Source organism: Lactuca sativa, chromosome 2 (assembly GCF_002870075.4).
Source record: "Lactuca sativa cultivar Salinas chromosome 2, Lsat_Salinas_v11, whole genome shotgun sequence".
Lineage (NCBI taxonomy): Eukaryota > Viridiplantae > Streptophyta > Magnoliopsida > Asterales > Asteraceae > Lactuca > Lactuca sativa.
This window is the reverse complement of record NC_056624.2, coordinates 210925373-210947106: the sequence shown is the minus strand read 5'-3', so window position 1 is coordinate 210947106 and position 21734 is coordinate 210925373. Positions and strand designations below refer to the sequence as shown.

Here is a 21734-nt window from a genome sequence, read left to right as displayed (position 1 = left end):
ACGCGTTGATGAGGATCGGAAGACCCATGGATCGATTGGTTTGGATAGGGAGCGATCAAGGGTTAATGGGAGTACCAGTCAGGTATCATAATGAATCTGTGGAATGTATGCTCTGTATTTCTGTTTGTTCGCAAGTTGTTGTTAGGGATTGGATGAAATGCGGAAATTTTTGGTTTGATCATCTTCTCTCGTCGGTTCAGAGGAAGGTTATGGCATGACAGAGAGTCAAAGGTTATTCTAAGGTTTGCATGCATCATATGGATTCAGATTGGGAGAGGTTCACTATCGACTTGTTTTGAGGACCTTCTTCTGCATGTTTGGTGGTATCTTCAGTCAGAGACTTGAGGTGGATTCATGGATGGCCATTTTAAGATGGCTTATGGTAGGAACTTTCATTGAAACTCATGTGTGCATCCATGTAATGATTGTAAATCAGAGAGATGTGAGTTAAGGAATCGGTATGCCAAAGGCACCAGCTGGTGGTTCAGGACTTAGTTCATGTGTTTGTGCTATGGGATGGTTCTATCAGTAAAGGTCGGGCAGATCATAGGGTTTCAGAATTATAGCAATCGTGCATCGTTCTGACAGTTAAGGAAATTCATGTCCTGTATCTCATTGTATTCATGGTATTATTATCATCAAGAGTTGAATAGATAGTTTAATGGATATGCGTCATGGTTTTAGCTTTGGATCAGTAAAGGTGGTCTGCCAGGGAATCAGATCTATTTCGAGTCATGAGGTTTCATGTTAGCAAGGGTTGGTTTCATATTGGGCATGATTGTTTTGTTGCATGGGATTATGGATTCGTCTTCTTCGAGTTGAAAGGATTTCTTTTGGGTTTAGTCGCCTTTGAGAGGTTGTGGTATGATCAAGGTTGTGGGTGTGTCCCTCAGAATGTCGGCCATGTCGAGGATGGTAAGGAAGATTTCGAGGATGAAATCGAGTTTAAATGGGGGAGAGTTGTAACAACCCAATCTTCAAGTAATTTAAAATTCATCCCTTGGGTTGTAATTATGTCATTTTTAGTCCTTGGATTGGAAAAGAGTCGCCATGGGAAACCCTAGTGGCAAAATGGTAATTCTGGAGCATAAGTAGTACGTTGGGCATACATGTGAGTACGTTGGGCGTACTAGTGTCTAGGTGAAACCCTAACTTTTAGGGTTTGCGCAGTTTTTAAGCATCATTATGGCCCTTTTCCGCCATCTTTTTAGCTTCCAAGTCATGGCATCGTTTTTGGCAAACCCTAACTCCTCTAGTGTGTGTGTGTATGAGTATGAGTGTGTTTCTTGTATGGTTGAAGGAAAAGTTAGTGCATCAAAGGAGTAAAGGAAGGAAGCAATCTTGTAGATCTTGGATTATCATCTTCTTTTGGAGCTTCAGGAGGTATAAAGCTTCTACCTTTATGCTTGAATTATTTAGATCTTGTTTTGGTAGCTTTTTGGTGTTCTTCTTATCCTGAAAGTCCCATTGTTATGCATGCTTTGTTTTGGACATTTTGAGCTGTCCTTTCAGACCGTATGAAGGGTTCTAAGTTATAAAAATGAGGTCCCTTTGGTTGGTTTGGCTTCATGTTGCTAATAGGAGGCCTTAATGGATTAAGACCATGTATTAAGCCCGTTTTGGACTTCTAAAGTGTTAAAGTTTGAGACTTTATGATTTGGAAGTACTTTTTAAGTCATGGATATGAAGTTTGAGCTTAGGTGCTTAATCCATTAAGCATTTATAAGGATTTTAAGGCATGAGAGGGTATGCCCCACATAGGTTGATGTATGCCCCGCGTACAGAGTCAACCACCCCGATGGTGGTCAATGCGAGGCGAGTTATGCCCAACATACTGAAGGCGTACGCCCGCGTACGCCTTTGTATGGGTTTCGAACTTTGGGCTTCGGGTCTGGGTCATCTGTTTGGGCTTTGATTCTTGGGCCCTAATGGACTATCCGAGTAGTGTGTCCTGGACTAATTGTAGGATTGGACCTAAGGATAAGACCCAATAAGGTGTTGGGCCTAATTTAGAAAATTAGGACAAGTGTGGGCCTTATAATAATTTGAGCCTTTTTGGATCAAGATTTAGGTTGATTTGCATTGGGTTGTGTTGGGCCGTCTAGGATTTTATGGTATAGGCTTTTGGCTTGCTGGATTTTCTTGAGTGAAGGCTATGAAAGGCCCATTGGTTTGATAACCTGATATTGCCGATATGCTGAGTAGGATATAGTGATGCATGCTAGTCTTGTTAAGCTAGTTTGGTAGATCTGTATAACTACTTGGGAATTGCCTGTTTATTTGTTTATTTTATTATTTGTTATATGTCGACATATTGTGTGGATGGGCTGAGGTAGTTGCAACACCCAAGATCAGAAAGGCCAAGAAAAAGAAAGAAACCCTAAGTCAAGGAGTGGACTCGTCGAGCCCGGGGAGGAACTCGATGAGTTGGAGCGGGATCCGGGGAATCGAGTAAGTGACCAACTCGGCAAGTCAGCTCGTGAACTCGGCGAGTTGGGTCTGAGCGAGGAAAACCTAATTTCAGGAATTGGTACCCTATTTAAGCAACTTATTCTCTTCCCTAGGGCTCATTTGCGGCCCTATAGTCCAGAACCAGAAACCCTAAGCCTCCATTGTTGCTCATTCAAGCTTTCTTGCCATTTTGGGTGATTTGAAGGAAGAAGGAAGAAGGCACTCATTGGGGATTCAAGAATTGACAATAGATCCAGAGTTGTGAGGTCTTCCAGAGCATTTGAAGGTAATGAGTCGCTACCTTCCCTCTTTTGCATATAGATCAACCTTTATCTTGGGATTTGGGACTTTTAGGACAAGTTTATGAGCTATTCCGAGTTAGAAGCCCAGATATGAAGTTGCTACTTCAGATCTATGTGTATCTTGGCCTAGAGAATCATAAAGCATCAGTCTATGGGTTGATTTTTGAGCCCTTTTGTCTCAAACCCTAGTTTATAGTGATTTGAGCCTAGATCTCGTTAGCTACACGTAAAGTTTGCGACTTTACGTAAGGAATAGGCTTTAGAAGAGTGGATCTACAGTTTGGAGTCCATGCATGACTCTAAAGTCCTCTGCATGTATGTAGATCTGTTGGGACTCGGCGAGTCCTTCGAAGTGGACTCGGCGAGTAGCTTGAAGATGAGGAGGAACTCGACGAGTGGGATGAACAGCCCGTCGAGTCGGATGAAGTTAGGCATGAACTCCGCGAGTTGGAAGAACAACTCGACAAGTTGGTTGAAGATTGCCTTGGGCTCGGCGAGTCTATCCTTGGACTCGGCGAGTCAGGTCGCGAAACCCCAAACCCTTCGAGTTGAAACTCGAATCAGTGAGTCGGGTGGAGACTCAGCGAGTTGGACAGGTCAGGACTCGGGAATAGTTGACTCAGCGAGTCATGGACTGACTCGGCGAGTCGAGTCGCGAATAGAAAGACCCTGAGCATATGAACTCGGCGAGTTATTAGGTGGACTCGGCGAGTAGGGTTGACCTGGAAGGTTGACTTTGACTAGGATTTTGACCTTGACTAGAGTTGACCTAGTTGACCTTTGGAGGTCAGTTGGACTAAGTGTTATATTGACATTGGTAGCTCGAGGAGCTAGTGGAGCAGCAGTTCGGAGTCAGAGGTCAAGTAGCAGTCAAAAGGATTAGCAGCATCAGATCAGCAGTCTCAGGTGAGTTTCCTTCCAGTAGGAACGGGTCTACAGCCACAATGCCGACCCATTTAGCTAGTAGTAGTTTCCGGATTTTGATCCGATGCAGTAGTTAGTATGTTTGATGCCTTCGTGGCTCAGACAGGATTTATGTGTTATGTGTTCCGGGCTACGGCCCGATGTAGTATGCAGTATATGTGTGTTCATGCTAGTTGATATGTTTATGTTATGTTCTGTTCAGTTAGTTCCGGACTTCGGTCCGATGCAGGGGGCAAGACCCCAGTTAGTCCGGACTTCGGTCCGATGCAGGGGACAAGGTCCCAGTTAGTCCGGACTTCGGTCCGATGCAGGGGACAAGGTCCCAGTCAGTATCCGGACTTCGGTCCGATGCAGTGGGCAAGGCCCAGTATGTGCTTTATATGTTATTGTATGGTATGTGGTAGATTGGGGGAGCTCACTAAGCTTCGTGCTTACGGTTTTCAGTTTTGGTTTCAGGTACTCAGTTTTCAAAGGAGGAGCTCAGGATGATTGCAATGCACACACCATAGACAGTTAGCCTGGGAATGTTTGACTCTGATAATGATGATATGTTTTGAATTAATACTCGAAAATTTTGTTATGACGTATGATACAGTTTTTATAAATATGATTTAGTAATGTTTTTAAAGAAATTTTTAGTTGTGATTTTTGGGTCGTTACAAGTTGGTATCAGAGCCTTGGTTTGAGGGATTCGGGCGCACTCCCGAGTGTGTATGAACTCAAACTAAGGAAGTGGTATAGAGTTTTCAAGAGAAAAACCATGGTTACAAAAGGATTTTGAGAAAAGAAAACAATTTTAGAAAAAGTATAAAGAAAAGAGTTTTAGAAAAAGCGAAAAGAGTTTTGAAAAGAGAAAAGGGTGTGGTGCATACAATCAGCCGAGCTCAAGTAAGTACTCCCAATTTACCCATACAAGTTATGTTATGATTATCAGTATCAGTATCAGTATCAGTTTCAGTTTCAGTTTCAGTTTCAGTTTCAGCTTCAGTAGAACAGCATGCTAGAATAGGACTAAGGATCTAGGATGATGCCTTATGTGCCTGCTTTATGTGTTTCAGCTTGATAAGAATTTCATGCTAGTAATGAGTAGACAGTAGTAGGATAGCCTATGTAGGTTATGCCTGATAGTATGAGCTTAGCATTGTATGCTAGTACAGTTTCTTATTATGAGAATAGTTTTGCCTGAGTATGTTTCCTTTATCCGAATGCTGCTTGCTTTGTGCTTTGTGGGATTCTGAGTGATGGGAGTTAGCCATTAGGTGAATACGTCACATCACATGTGATCAGGATTGAATAATCTCAGAGTGCTTGATTTGGCCTTATTGCGCAACTCTTGTCTGAGTCCAGCTTTTACTCGAAGGATTATCCGAGCCTCATTGCATGTGATGGTAATCAGGTTATAACATCCCAAAATTTAAGACCAAAAATTTCTTTTTATTAAAACATTACTTTAAACAAGACATCATTCCGAAACATAATCTGAGTATAAGTTTTCAAAACACATGTTTATTATCAGAGTAAACATTCCCAGGCTGACTAATCTATGGTGTGTGCCATGCGATCACCCCGAGCTCCTCCCTCCGCTACCGGAAGTAACTGAAAGCAAAACTGAAAACCGTAAGCACAAAGCTTAGTGAGTTCCCCACCTTACCACATACCATGCAAAATCACATACTGCACATACTGGGCCACGACCGCTATCCTGGGCCTCGCCCTCTACTTCGGGCCTCGCCCGCTACAACGGCCCCGCCGCTCCAGGCCCCGCCTGGCTTCGAGCCCCGCTCGTATACAGATCTGTTTCACTTAGGCCTCGCCTGTAACAGGGCCTCGCCTACTAACATATAATAGCACATAAACATATCACATAACATTACATAAACTAAACATATACTAACAACTCTTGCTCTAAGGCCTCGCCTATCTCTGGGCCCCGCCCGTATCCTGCTACTGATGAGTCATGGAACCTCGTCCATACTCCTGCTGATAGTGAGATACGGGCCCAGCCCACCCTCACTCCTTTCCTAACTTGGGCCTCGCCCCTGCTCTGTTGCTACTGAGATGTGGAACACCATCCACACTCTGCTATTGGTGAGATACGAGACCTCGCCCTCACTCACCACCCTACCAGGCACATACAAGTATCACACAGACAACAAGTATAAACTATCACATAAACCGCTCCTTGGGCACCCGCCCTCTGTCATTGGACCTCGTCCAAATATCATACTAGCATACTGTGCCTAGGGTTAACCCCCGGGTCTTCTACTCATAACTACATGGGCCGGCATTGTGGCCGTAGACCCATTCATACAAAGGGAAACTCACCTGATACTGCTAAACTGCTGCTGCTAACCCCTTTGACCGCTACCTGACCACTGACTCCGAACTGCTGCTCCGCTAGCTCCCCGAGCTACCAATATCAACATAACACTTAGTCTAACTGACTTCAAAGGTCAACCAAGTCAACTCTGGTCAAAGTCAACGTCCTGGTCAAAGTCAACCTTCCAGGTCAACCCTACTCGTCGAGTCACCTACTGACTCGCCGAGTTCATAATTCCAGATCCCTTCCACTCACGACTCTACTCGCCGATTCAGCCCCTGACTCGCTGAGTCTACTGATTCCCGATTCCTGTCCTGTCCAACTCACTGAGTCCTGGCTCGACTCGCTGACTCGAGACTTAACTCGAAGGGTGTGGGACCACGCGACCTGACTCGCCGAGTCTAAGAACAGACTCGCCGAGCACCCGGCAATCTTCATCCAACTCGCCGAGTTGTTCATCCAACTCGCCGAGTTCATGCCTATCTTCATCCAACTCGACGAGCTGTTCATCCCACTCGTCGAGTTCCTCCTCTTCTACAAGCTACTCGCCGAGTCCACTCGAAGGACTCGCCGAGTCCAATGAGATCCACTTACATGCAGAGGACTTCTGAGTCATGCATGAACTCCAAACTGTAGATCTACCCTTCCCAAGCCTATTCCCCACGTAAAGTTGCAAACTTTACGTGTAGAGAGGGAGATATATGCAAAAATGCACCAATAACTAGGGTTTAAGACCAAGAGGCTCCAAAATCCACCCAATGGCTGATACTTTACGGGATTCTAAGCCAAAACAACCATGGATCTGAGGTAGCAACCTCAGATCTGGACCTCAAGCTCAAGATTAATCTTAAACATGGCTTAAAAGCCCCAAAACTCATAACCAAGGAAAATCTGGAGGAGAGGGACGACTTAATACCTTCAAATGCTCTGAAATGCTCCCTAAACTTCAGATCCAAGACCATCCCTTGATGCTTCAAAGATTCCCACTCCTTCTTCTTCCTTAAAACCACTCAAAAATGGCTAAAAGCTTGAATGAAAACAATGGGGGCTTAAGGTGCGGCGTTCTGGGTGTGAGAGGCTGTAAAGGAGCCCTAGGAAGAAGATTGAGATGTTTAAATAGGCTCCAAGCCCCGGATTTAGGGTTTTCCTCGCACAGACCAGACTCGCCGAGTCCCCTTGGCCGACTCGCCGAGTTGGTCACTTACTCCTCGACCCGGATCCCGCTCCGACTCGCCGAGTCCTTCCTTGGACTCGTTGAGTCCCTCCTAAATTTAGGATTTCCTTTAGTTTCTTGGCTTTCAAAATCTTGGGTGTTACACAGGTGGTGGCTAATTGGCATTACAAGGAGGCCTTCAGCAGCTGAGGACTGTTTGGGTAGAGTCAGAGGTTCCCTAGGGCAAGCCTAGGATGAGAGTAGCAGAGATCAGTAGAAGAGTAAAGGGGACTTGGTGGAGTTGAGGAAACTCTTGAGGAAAGTACAGATAGATGTGGAAGGTAGTATGGGCCCGTACTACTGAAAGCAAAGGATCCGTACTCGATTCAAGAAGGGCCAAGACAAAAACCAGGGAACTAGTAGAGTGTGTGAGAGATTCCGCAGCAGTAGTGTGTAAATTGATCAGGAATTATTATATTTTCAGCATGGTGACATTGCGCGAGCTACCAGTTAGCAATTCAAGCGTCAAGGAGGGATCTGGCTCGGGCTTTGGAGCCGGGCAGCTTGATGATCAGATGAGGGATTTCATTTCCGCAGAGATCATGCGCAACATCATTGATCAGACTCCAGTGATTTTCGGTTCGGTTAGAGAGGCCATTGTAGAGCTCATAGACAGTCATCTTGAGGCCTTTAAGGCCGGGATAGTTTCAGGGCAGATTGGGGCTCGTCTAGATCCCGATTCTTATGAAGTTCGGGGATCCATCAGGGGGAGATCCCATTTCTAGTTTTTTCCATCAGGGGACAGGAGTGAGTGGGCCATCCTGTCTCCAAGAGAGACCTCTGTATGATTGGATAGTTGAGGAAATTTCGCGAGCCATTCACGAAGATCTGCCCGACATGGTCATGAGGATCACTGATAGATTGATCGAGAGGCTCCAGGATCAGACAACTGTTGTTCAGTCGACAGGCAGGGAGTCGGAAAGGAAGAGGAAAACGGATGAGACTCAGGTAGCCACAAGTTCGGGTAAGAGGCTCAAGGGTTCGGATTTAAGGACGAGGAACTATCAGAGCCGCAGTCGATGCGGGAAGTGCAGAAGGACGCACATGGGTGTGTGCAGGTGTAGAAGTGGTGGCGATGCTGGATGTTTCAAGTGCGGCCAGATTGGTCATTTTAGCAGAGACTGTGTTGTTACCATCGCCCAGGGACTTGATCCGTTATGTTTGCATTGCAGTCAGAGGGGCCACAAGAAGTCCCACTGTCCGAGTTTGTATACAGCAGGGCAGGTGCCAGCTCCTGCCCCTGGGACTTCGAGAGCCACCAACGGACATCAGGGTCGGGCAAGGGCGCCTACGGCTTGGAGCCGAGTTTTCCGGTAGATTTCAGCAGGGATTCGAGCAGCACTGAGTGATGGCGGTATGTATCTTTTACTTTTCTGTCAACTATTATTTATGGTATTATTGTTATGTTGCTGCATTGTTATCAATAAGCTTAAGTGTTGGGGTATTATATTACCTGCTTGTGACTGAGTTTTATGCCATCTGCATACCTTGGAATTAGAATGGTGAATTGGAGGACGTCCCCTCCAGATCAGGTTACTTCGGATACAGTAACTGTAGCATGTATGTGTAAGATGCAGTAGTGGCTTACTACTTGCGGAAGGCATTAGTCGGGTAATGATCAGTTATATTTTCAGTAGTGATAACCCAGAGTTTTTAGTGGAGTAGCTAGCGGTTAGTAAGGAAGTGGGTTGGGGATGTGCACCCCAAACGCAGATTCTCGGGATGTAGTCCCTCAAGCAAATACAGTTAAGGATCGAAGGGTGCTCAGTCAGATAGCAAGAAGGGTGCGGATCTGGTAAGAGTTAGTTGGAGCGCTGGCAAGGGTAAACGTCGGCGGATAGCATATCGCCCTTTTAATGGAAGGAAGGTTGGAAATCCTTTCGACCAGTGAGCAGTAAGGATCTAGCCGAATCCAAGTAGGGGAGAACCGTCCGAGTATACAAGGATAAGAGCCACGTAGACTCAGAATGAGTGTGCGGCCTCTGAGAAGAAATGATAGTAGCATAGTGATCGATGGATTGAGAAGTTCAGAATCGGGAGTTCAAGGACCTTCCCAGCAGTTAGTTCATGTAATCGAGATGGTTAGAAGCTGGTTGAGAATCCAGGATTGAAGGACCACCTGTAGGGGCTCAAGTGAGTCAGAATGAGGATCCTGAGAACGGTTAGCAAGAGATGTTTTCGTATTAGTAGCCAGTGACAGAGTCAGCATGCAGGATTGTGTAGATTCAGGAGTTGGGAGTTTGGAAACTTCCCAACAATAGCTTCTTGTATCCGGATTAGTAGACGGTTGGTTTGGGAACCAAGCCGAAGAGTTCCTCGATGAAGCGCTAAGTATATCAAGGATATAAGATGTCGAGGATGATGCAGTATTCAAAGACTGAGGGCTGGTTTTGAGAAATCAGGATGAGGAATCACTAGCGGGACTAGGGATAGTCAGGAGGTCCTCGGGATAGTAGTAGAGTGTTGTAAGTCTGCGGGGGTAGCCGTAGCATTCACTAGCAGTCAGATAGTAGTAGTAGTGTTGTAAGTCTGCGGGGGTAGCCGTAGCATTCACCACCAGCCAGATTGTATTAAAAGAGTTGTAAGTCCGCGAGCATAGCCGCAGCCTTTATCAGATTGGTAGGTAGCATGAGCGCGTTGTTGGACGCGGGAAAGCAGTAATACCCGCCAGTTCGGGTGCAGTAGTGAGGATATAGGAATCCACGGGTTAGATTTCGGATTTCCAAGTATTTTAGTTATGGTTAAGTCGGCGATTTGTCAGTAGATCGTCACCTTAGTTATGAGATCAAAGTAGTAGTGGACCGTTGGGGTTCGGGTATGTTAAGGGCTACCGTCAGTCTGGGAGCCATCATATTGTTAGTCGTGGAATTGATGATGTCAGGATGTGACGTAAGGACCTGATCGGTGGATCGGGAGGTTGTTAAAGTTACAGTGTCAGGATGACTGGTGGAAACTAGTTCCAGAGGAAGATTTCGTTTAGAAGTTGTGGGAAGCAGCCATTCAGCCAGTTCAGTGATTCATTCAGCTCAGTGTTTCAGCTAGTTCAGTGTATCAGGCAGTTCAATGTTTCAATCAGTTTAGTGTTTCGGGCAGCTCAGTGTTCCAGACAGTTTAGAGTTTCAGGCATGTTCAGTATTGCAGGCAGTTCAGTGTTTGGATAGTTTCAGAGTTTTGGACAGTATTAGTATTTGTGTTGGAATGCAAGTGCTGACGGTATAGTTGGTTGGTTTGGAAACGAAAAATCCCTCTCAGCAGGATCAGTTGAGCCCTTCTGCCACGTATAAGTGATATATAAGGATAGCTAGGCAGGTAGCTTTTCTATTAGGATGAAAGGCTTAAGTTAGTAGGAGTTGAGTAATCAGGTGAGAGATAAGCAGGCTGGTTCCAGCAGCATCGATTCAGTATGGATGGCAGAATGGATAGAACAGTTGTAGATAGTCGAAGTATCTTCCGGAGTCGCTGGGAGCGACTAAGAGATTGCGATGGAGTGTAGTGACCGGTAGGAGTCCGGTAACTCAGATATTGGCAGAATAGTTGGACCAGGGTGGTCTCAGTGCATCCGGTAGGCGGTTAAGGGGTAACAAAATTTTCAGTCGGAGGAAGTAACGTTGAGAAAATTATGGAAAAGAGAAGGATTCAGTATGTACCAACAGTAGCGACCAGCATTGTAAGTGGCTGGAGTGATGGACAAAAGGGTGTTAACTTTCCCAGACAGAGAGCTGGCAGCAGTTCGCAGGACAGTTGGCCATAGCAAACTTCGAGGACGAAGTTTAGTTTAAGTGGGGGAGAGTTGAAACACCCAAGATCAGAAAGGCCAAGAAAAAGAAAGAAACCCTAAGTCAAGGAGTGGACTCGTCGAGCCCGGGGAGGAACTCGACAAGTCGGAGCGGGATCCGGGGAATCGAGTAAGTGACCAACTCGGCGAGTCGGCTCATGAACTCGGCGAGTTGGGTCTGAGCGAGGAAACCCTAATTTCAGGAATTGGTACCCTATTTAAGCAACTTATTCTCTTCCCTAGGGCTCATTTGCGGCCCTATAGTCCAGAACCAGAAACCCTAAGCCTCCATTGTTGCTCATTCAAGCTTTCTTGCCATTTTGGGTGATTTGAAGGAAGAAGGAAGAAGGCACTCATTGGGGATTCAAGAATTGGCAGTAGATCCAGAGTTGTGAGGTCTTCCAGAGCATTTGAAGGTAATGAGTCGCTACCTTCCCTCTTTTGCATATAGATCAACCTTTATCTTGGGATTTGGGACTTTTAGGACAAGTTTATGAGCTATTCCGAGTTAGAAGCCCAGATCTGAAGTTGCTACTTCAGATCTATGTGTATCTTGGCCTAGAGAATCATAAAGCATCAGTCTATGGGTTGATTGTTGAGCCCCTTTGTCTCAAACCCTAGTTTATAGTGATTTGAGCCTAGATCTCGTTAGCTACACGTAAAGTTTGCCACTTTACGTAAGGAATACGCTTTAGAAGAGTGGATCTACAGTTTGGAGTCCATGCATGACTCTAAAGTCCTCTACATGTATGTAGATCTGTTGGGACTCGGCGAGTAGCTTGAAGATGAGGAGGAACTCGACGAGTGGGATGAACAGCCCGTCGAGTCGGATGAAGTTAGGCATGAACTCGGCGAGTTGGAAGAACAACTCGACGAGTTGGTTGAAGATTGCCTTGGGCTCGGCGAGTCTATCCTTGGACTCGGCGAGTCAGGTCGCGAAACCCCAAACCCTTCGAGTTGAAACTCGAATCAGTGAGTCGGGTGGAGACTCAGCAAGTTAGACAGGTCAGGACTCGGGAATAGTTGACTCGGCGAGTCATGGACTGACTCGGCGAGTCGAGTCGCGAATAGAAAGACCCTGAGCATATGAACTCGACGAGTTATTAGGTGGACTCGGCGAGTAGGGTTGACCTGGAAGGTTGACTTTGACCAGAATTTTGACCTTGACTAGAGTTGACCTAGTTGACCTTTGGAGGTCAGTTGGACTAAGTGTTATATTGACATTGGTAGCTCGAGGAGCTAGTGGAGCAGCAGTTCGGAGTCAGAGGTCAAGTAGCAGTCAAAAGGATTAGCAGCATCAGATCAGCAGTCTCAGGTGAGTTCCCTTCCAGTAGGAACGGGTCTACGGCCACAATGCCGACCCGTTTAGCTAGTAGTAGTTTCCAGATGTTGATCCGATGTAGTAGTTAGTATGTTTGATGCCTTTGTGGCTCAGACAAGATTTATGTGTTATGTGTTCCGGGCTACGGCCTGATGTAGTATGCAGTATATGTGTGTTCATGCTAGTTGATATGTTTATGTTATGTTCTGTTTAGTTAGTTTCAGACTTCGGTCCGATGCAGGGGGCAAGGCCCCAGTTAGTCCGGACTTCGGTCCGATGCAGGGGACAAGGTCCCAGTTAGTCCGGACTTCGGTCCGATGCAGGGGACAAGGTCCCAGTTAGTCCGGACTTCGGTCCGATGCAGGGGACAAGGTCCCAGTTAGTCCGGACTTCAGTCCGATGCAGGGGACAAGGTCCCAGTTAGTCCGGACTTCGGTCCGATGCAGGGGGCAAGGTCCCAGTTAGTCCGGACTTCGGTCCGATGCAGGGGACAAGGTCCCAGTTAGTCCGGACTTCGGTCCGATGCAGGGGACAAGGTCCCAGTTAGTCCGGACTTCGGTCCGATGCAGGGGACAAGGTCCCAGTTAGTCCGGACTTCGGTCCGATGCAGGGGGCAAGGTCCCAGTAAGTCCGGACTTCGGTCCGATGCAGGGGACAAGGTCCCAGTTAGTCCGGACTTCGGTCCGATGCAGGGGACAAGGTCCCAGTCAGTATCCGGACTTCGGTCCGATGTAGTGGGCAAGGCCCAGTATGTGCTTTATATGTTATTGTATGGTATGTGGTAGATTGGGGGAGCTCACTACGCTTCGTGCTTACGGTTTTCAGTTTTGGTTTCAGGTACTCAGTTTTCAAAGGAGGAGCTCGGGATGATTGCAGTGCACACACCATAGACAGTTAGCCTGGGAATGTTTGACTCTGATAATGATGATATGTTTTGAATTCATACTCGAAAATTTTGTTATGACTTATGATACAGTTTTTATAAATATGATTTAGTAATGTTTTTAAAGAAATTTTTAGTTGTGATTTTTGGGTCGTTACAGTAGTACTGCTTCGTGTTGTAGCCAACAAACCATGGAGCATTCCAGATATAAGCTGAGGGCTAGGTAGGGCATGCTAGACTCATACTAAGGGTTCAATAGCATTCCAGATACGAGCTGAGGACCCGGTTGGCATGCTAGACTTGTACTGAGGGCTTGACGAAATTGGAGCAATCCAGATATGAGTTGAGGGCCAGGAAGGGCATGCAAGACTCATACTGAGGGCTCATGGGCATTCCAGATACAATCTGAGCGCCGAGTAGGGCATGCCAGACTCATATTGAGGGTCGGAGAGCATGCCAAACATAAGGTGTGGGCCCAGGGGGGAAGCCAACCTTATGTTGTGGGCTCAGGGGTAATCCAGTTTGTTAGCTTTGGACCCATTGCATGATGCTATTTTGTATATGAGCTATTGTTTGTGTGTTGGTACTTTGGGGGAACTCATTAAGCTTCGTTCTTACAGTTTTGGCTTATAGTTTCAGGTACTTCAGTGGATCGTGGCAAGGTGAAGGCGTGACCGTACACATCCTCGTGTTTTTGTAACTGATGGTTTTTGGGATACTCTGATAACGTTATTGTTTGAAAATTATGTGTAAATAATTCCGGTTTTAAATAAAGGATTTGGAAACAACGGTTTTGTAAACACCTCTTTAATAAATTGATTATTTTGAAAAGTTTAAATTTTATTGAAATTTGATGGATGTTACACTTTCTCTATTTGATAAGTCTAAGTGTTGAACTTTAATCTACGCAAAGCATTGATAGCCTTCTACATGTTGCGTATAAGGAAACTTAAAGGCAGGGTATTAATGACCTATGTATGGCGTAGGTCTGTGTACGTAGCGTGTACTGGCCCAGAGCGCAACCCTAATTTTGGGGTTTTGAGCCCTATTTAAGAGTTCTAACTCTCTTGAGGCCTTCTATTATTATCATTCACTCCCTTTAAGTAGCCACCTCGAAACCCTAATCTCTATTTGTGAGTTTTTGAGTTATTTGAGTGTTTTGTGTTCATCTTTAAAGGAAGGATTCCATTGGAGAGCATTTGGGGAGTTTCAAGCATTCTGGATCTGGAACTTGCATCTCATTAGCATTCTCCAGATGGTATAAAGTTTGTACCTTTATACTTCTTTGATTAGATCTAGCTAGGATGTCAAGTTTCTGCCTGTTTGGTCCCATTATCTTGGTTCATTTGAGTACGAGCTACTATAGACCTTGTAGTGTGTATTTCCAGATGTATTTGAGTGTATTAAGTCATAAAAATTGTATCTTGGCCATATCCAACCATCCATACATGAGTTGGTGATCCTTAGAAGATGTAATAAGGTTAGGGTTTGTTCTTGAACCTTGATAAGCAAGGAAAAGGCATAAAGTATGAAGCTTTCTCACTTAGGACAATTATTTAGATCAAATTTGAGAGTTAGACGTGGTGTCCTTCTATATTAAGCTCTTAATGGAAAGATTAGCTTCAGCATAAGTACACAAGTCGTACTTATGGCTATGCAGTGTGTACCCTTGTTTTGCCCCGTAAAAGCCATCTGATGCTCTACGCAGGGTGTAGAGCTGGTAAGCTGGGTGTACTCGGTCTGAATGTTGACTTTTGACCATTGACCGTTGACTTTTACCAAGTTTGACTTTAGGTTAAATTGGGTAATTTGAATAATAGATTGATGATGGGTCCATATTTATGGTATATGTGATTTTGTAGATACAGTGTTGGAGCAGTGATCAGTTCAACTATCTTTCAGACTATGAGATGAGTTCTTCCTCACTATACTCGGGGGTCGAAGGCACCAATGTGGACCCTCTGGATTTTGTATGTATCTTGGTATATAGAATGTGGTATGCTGTAGAGATTTAATGATTGGTAGATTTGTATGATTACCTGTTTGCTGGTTATTACTTGTTATTTGATTATGTGCATATGTCGACATATTGTGATAGTTGGGTTAAGGTGGTCCTGCTTTCTACTAAAGGTCAAGATACTTGGGGCGATCTGAATAGGCTGTAGGCCTTGCGAGGCGGTCCAGTCAGGTCGTAAGCCCACTAAGCGGTCCAAATAGGTTGTAGGCCTTGCAAAACGATCCATTCAAGCTGAAGGCTCATACACGCATGTTGTTATTTGCTTTTTTTATGTGGTGTATTTTAGGGCAAACTTACTAAGCTTTGGCTTACAATTTGATTTTAAGGTTTCAGGTACATCAGATGATAGGGGCAAGACGAAGACGTGATTATGCACATCATCCTCAGATATTTTATTAATAAAATGGTTTTTTGGATACTCTGATTTATGACTATGGCTTTAGGAATGCATGTTTTGGATGACTTATTGATTATCATATGGTTTTGAAAACGAAAATTTTTACTACGATTTTTAGGATGTTACAAAAACTTGTTTTTATGCTCAATATAAGCTTGACCTTGTTGAAATTGTTCAAAAACATAAATACGATCAGGTACAATGGCTTTTGTCGATATCTAACATCTTTTCCAGCGAAACATGAGCTTTATGCCCAAACATGGATTTTTCGACGAACTTAAGCTTCCAAATTTCTCTTTAATCTTTACTATATTCTATATCTTTTGTCTTTTTTCTTCTTCTGAAATCAAACATGATTTTTCAAGGTCTTGAACAATCTAAAAATCAAGATCTCAAGATATGACTTATATTTTTTCATTAGGGTTCTTGAAGATCTCAAAAATGATCTAAAAATTAAACTTGGTTCTCATTTCAATTGTTCATCAAGAACAGAATATTGAATTAACGGTTTCTCGTTCTGATTTTTTCAAGATTTGGAACTCGTTTATGGAAAGGGTTTCAATTCTCTAGAACTCAGGGCCTCAAGCATGATCTCAAGAACTTAACACACATACATATATCAAAAAATTCATTTTCAAAAACGGTTTTATTTTTAGAAAGGATTTTCACCCATGTTTGGCCGAAGAAGAGGACAGTAAACTTCAAAAATAGCATGAAAACTTCAATTTCGAGGGAAAAACGCTCGAAACCATAAAACCTACCATACATAGTCATACTAGTATTTTTAAACAATTTCTCAAAAATTCAATAACATATTAAACCTAAAAATAAATTTAATGACTAAATATATAGAAAAATTTTCAATAGAGAACCATTATTAATAAAAAAAAAACAAGGAACCAATCTAAAGCGTCGGAATTTAAAGCGATCAACGGCGAAAGAAAATATTGCACACTTTTACATTAGACGCATATGCACTGGATTATAACAAAACTCACTTTTTTCGTTTAATTTTTTATGACATGTTTTTTATCGAAAAAAAATCAAATATATCATTGTTCATGATTTTTCATCATATTTCCATAAAAATCCATATTGATATACAAAAATGATTTTTTTTTCCAAAAAAAAACCCATTTCATTTATTTGTTTTTTTAAAGTGAAGATCTATTTTTTTATCAAAAAATTTAATAAATATATTAAAACTCATATTTTTTTGTACTCTAATGTAAAAAAAAGAAAAAAAATGAATTTTCAGTTCAAATTCACATTGTGAATCTGCTCAGATTCACATTGCGAATCTAATCAGCTTCACATTGTGAATCTGCTCATAATCATAATGTGAATAATAGTAAGTCATATTCACATTGTCGATTGTAAAAACTAAATTACATACAGTTTAGATTCACAATGTGAATAAATCATTTTGTTCATTGTACAAAACTAATTTATTAGTAATCAAAACGCTAAAATATTATAAAATTACATGAAAATATATTTCGAGTGATATGTAAATTTCATTAAATTAATTTGTTAATGATCAAATAGTTGAAACAACAAGTCAGATTCACATTATGAATTATAAATTGAAATATTTATAGTTCAAACGAACACTGTGAATCAAAACTTATCGAGTTTTTTTAATCGATATTGATGTTAATTAATAAAGTACAAAAAATTAAAAATTTTGGTATAATTAATTTTTTTAATAAAAATTAACTTAAATATTGAAAAAAATAACAAAACAAGTGAGTTTTTTTCGAAAAAAAAAAGTTTGTTTTTTATATATCAAAATGAATCTTTATGGAAAGAGTATGAAAAATCGTGAACAAAGGTATATTCAGTTTTCTTTTTTATAAAAAATGTGGCCTGAAAGAAATTTAAACAAAAATAAAATTACATTTTATTGATAAAGATATGAGTTTTATGGTTTAATCCAATTTATGTGAATCTAATATACAAGTATATATCAATTTTCTTGCTCGTTGATCATTTTACATTTTGATATTGACGATCAATGTTTTAAAAACCGGTTTGAACCGGCCGGTCGAACCAGTTGGACCGGAAACCAGTGGAGAGAGCAGTTCAACTATCACCGGTTTTACATTGATTATGAACCGGATTGAACCGGCCGGTTTTAAGAAAAACCCGAACCGGTCAAAATAAACCGGTTAAACCGAATAAAAACACATGAAAAAGAACTATTTACATTATAAACTTTGATGATTTTTTTTTTCAAATCTATTTAGTTTTCACTAAATAAAAACATATACTAAATATTATTAAGTTTTTTTGGCATATATGAATTGATGTAAAAATTGAAACTTATCTTTATGTGTTATTTTAATGTATTTGAATTCATTTACAGCTTATTTTTATATGTATTTTTAATGTGTGAACTTGTAAACATCAAATTCATAATTTATATTTGTATATATGTGTAGGAAAATAAAAAAAAAACATGAAAAATATAGAAACCGGTTTACTCGACGGTCGAACCGGTTGAACCGGGAACCGATCACCATACCGGTTCAACTAAAAAACCGGTTTTTAAAACATTGTTGACGATTGATTCGTTATTTCATTATTAATAATAATTATTTATTTAATCATATTTTAAATAAATATATACGAAAGTCCGGTTACCTTATAGCCCGTTCAATAATTCGCTTAAAAACGTCTATTGCTTAAAATTGAAATTATGACAACGTACAGGCTTTTCGTGCACTAACAAGTCAGATAAAATCTAACGTAGATGACGTCATTTTCAACCAATGACCAAATGCATGATATCATCGAACTTCATTTCGACGAGCTACTCCCCTCTATATATATATTCTCCATCCTATTTTGCTTAATCAAACTAAGCCCTCGTAATCCTTTAACTTTAGCAAAGCACTTTTCCACCTTCAACAATCATAAATGGAATACTCCGGTGAAGGAAGTGGCAGCGCCACTTCACCGATGGCCATTTCCACCGCCATAGCTTCAAGTTTCTCACAGTCATCCAAAACTAGTACCAACACTTCACCTCAGCTTAGCCCCACAAGTGTTCTGACTCATCCTCCACCGTCCTCTCCTTCCTCGCCACCTCATCCGGTGGTTCTCAGCCCTTGCGCAGCCTGCAAGATTCTCAGGCGGCGATGCGTTGATAAATGTGTCTTGGCACCATACTTCCCACCCACTGAGCCACTCAAGTTCACCATCGCCCACCGAGTGTTCGGAGCTAGCAACATCATCAAGTTGTTGCAGGTAAAACCAAAAATAATTACCGATCGGTGAAGTTACCCTCTAATCCAAGCTCTCAAAACCTAATTGTCATCATGACATATGAGTCTATACTAGCTATGATTTCATTTACGTATTCAGATTATTTATTCTTCCAAACTTTCCGCAAAATAACAACAGCTTATTTCTTATTCAAATTATTATTTCTTTGAACCAAGAAAAATTGCAACTTTTTTTGTGTGAATTCAAGACTTTGACTTTTCTCCTTTTACTCCTGTCTTATTTTCCCATGTTCGCTAACATACATTTTATTCTAAGTTCAAAACTTTGACTCACACACGTTTAATTTACTCATAAATCTAAACATTTTGCTCAAAAGAAAATTGGATCCTCAATCTATTGGCTAAATAACACATTTTCAAGATTTACTCGTTATAGTCTCTTAAGCGATTTTATTTCCTAAAATGTTATTAATTCTGTTAATTACTAATTAATTCAGAAATTAATAAACTTTATAATACTATAAAATAAAAAGTAAATGTATTAATTTATAAAGGAGTGTACGTCCTACTATGTGGGACCTTCGTTTGAACAAGACGTGTTCACAAAGTTGACATTTGTTTGTGTAATATTATAAAAAATGAAGAGATAGTAGTTAGTAATATTAGCGATTCCTAAATAGATACGAATATTAGTGTACCCCGTTAGTCCAGTATATATATATTTTTTTCTCATTTTATTCATATTAATTGTTTAGCTTTAATTAAGATTGTAACGAGGTGTATTAATTAATTGTAATGTTAATTATATATAGGAGCTTCCAGAATCTCAAAGAGCAGATGCAGTTAGCAGCATGGTATATGAAGCGAATGCAAGGCTGAGAGATCCAGTTTATGGGTGCGCAGGTGCAATTTGCCAGCTCCAAAAGCAAGTCAGTGATCTCCAAGCGGAGCTGGCTAAGGCACAAGCAGAGGTGCTGAACATGCAATGCCAACAATCCAATCTGTTGTCCTTGATTTGCATGGAGATGGATCAGCCACCACCACCACCACCACCACCATACCAAACTGCTTATAATGAAAACAACCTAAACTTCTTCCCCGATGATGTCAATTTGGCCAACGTATTTGAGCCACTTTGGACATGAAACTATATAGGGACAGCTAACCCCTTCAAGAGGGCATCAAGCAAGGTTGGAACTTGAAAAAGAAAAGGGAGATCTAGGAAGTGAAACATTCGTTAACAGAAATCAATTTAAGTACTGTAGTTTGTAAGATCTTATTAATTATACTTCAATTTACTGATCCCATAATTAGTATAGAAGAATAAATGAAGAGTTACTCAAAAAGGGTAGAGAAGAGTGTCATGCATTGTACTAATAATATGCCAATTCTTGATTTAAAATCAAGTTATGGGTGACCTAATTTTATCTAAGTCTAATTTATGAAATTCTTCATTTGGCTTAATTTGTCAAACTTGTTATTGACTTAAATACCATTTTAACTCTTTTGAAGTTTAGACTTTCTATATGGCCGGGTGATGACTAAACCAATTGTATAGTTGGGGGAGTTGGGCTTTCATCACATTTTTCAAACATGTGGAGCTTCTTAATAGGAAACAAAGTCATTTGAAGGGTGCAGTCACATCCTTTCGTTAGACCCAATAGTACACCACTATATATAATTAACGATAGGGAATATATATATATATATATATATATATATATATATATATATATATATATATATATATATATATATATATATATATATATATATATATATATATATATATATATATATTGTTTATGTATAAATTAAATCTCCTTCAACCATGCATCCAAGAAACTAACAGAAAAGGAAAACAAAGCCCCATGCCCAAAAAAGTTGTTAATTAAGGATACCTTCAATGATGAATAGCATGGAACAAAAATCCGTACGTATTTCATCAAGTTGAATTAATGTTTTAGCCATGCATTAATTTATATAAAGAAAATGAAATATCGTTTTACAAAAATTAAGTTTTATAAAGGAAGGACAATGTCAAAATTTACAGTGAACTCCAGGTTTTAGAAAGTTTAAATTTAAAGGACAAATAGTCAAACCATGTTAGTATCTATGGAAAACATAATAAACTCTTTACAAGGAAATATTTTACATTTCTAACAAGTATAAAACCCATAGAGTAAATATTTTTTTTAATAGGAGTTAATTTATATACAATAATTTTTATCCACAATATGTGATGCTTTAAAATATTATATTGTACATCTCTTCAATACATAAATTTTTATATGTCACAAAAATATGTTGAATCACTTCTTTTTTAATTGATCAACATATTGTGGTTTTAGAATGAATTAAACACTGTACATACTGAAACTTAAAATAGAATAAACTAAAGTGTGTGAGTATGCATGAACCTTTTAAAGAACATTAATTAGAATTGTTAACTTCAATATGTAAGGGTTTTTCTTAATATTTTGACAAATATAATAGCTATTTTATAGCAATATTATAAATTTATAAAAACAATAATATAAAAAGTTATTTGTGTACAACGTAATAACACCACGACCTAAATAATTTCATTTCTAGATGAAGATAGATTTATAAAATTAAATAACGGAATCAAGTGACCAAATGTGGGGACTGATTTGTCTGGAAGGTCCGACCCATAACCTATGGATTTTGGAATCTGGATTCACGAAATGTGCAATACACCTTAGCACGCAAATCTGAAACCGCGTCTTTATCACGTGCATTACACCCCTATAAAACCCTACTTCCTCCTTTTTTTAAAAACTACTTAATTTACTTTTTTATATTAATTGATTATTATATTATTTTTCTTAATTTGTCAAACTATGTGTATTATCAAAATTCACACTGCACGACTAGATG

The 21734-nt window shown here is 40.9% G+C and overlaps 1 protein-coding gene across 1 annotated transcript; it reads left to right on the top strand.

Annotated features, from left to right (window-relative positions):
• The first annotated feature begins 18420 nt into the window (after positions 1-18420).
• On the top strand, positions 18421-20280 carry LOC111888311 (LOB domain-containing protein 1). The gene is made up of 2 exons (XM_023884472.3): positions 18421-18855; positions 19646-20280. Exons 1-2 carry the CDS (start codon positions 18526-18528, stop codon positions 19976-19978), a joined length of 663 nt encoding a protein of 220 aa, XP_023740240.1. The 5' UTR covers positions 18421-18525; the 3' UTR covers positions 19979-20280.
• Positions 20281-21734: the final 1454 nt, after the last annotated feature.

Coding starts and splice junctions, on each gene's coding strand:
- LOC111888311 (XM_023884472.3), top strand. CDS start 18,526: ATGGAATACTCCGGTGAAGGAAGTGGCAGCGCCACTTCACCGATGGCC. Junction 18,856..19,645: donor ACATCATCAAGTTGTTGCAG/GTAAAACCAAAA, acceptor AATTATATATAG/GAGCTTCCAGAATCTCAAAG.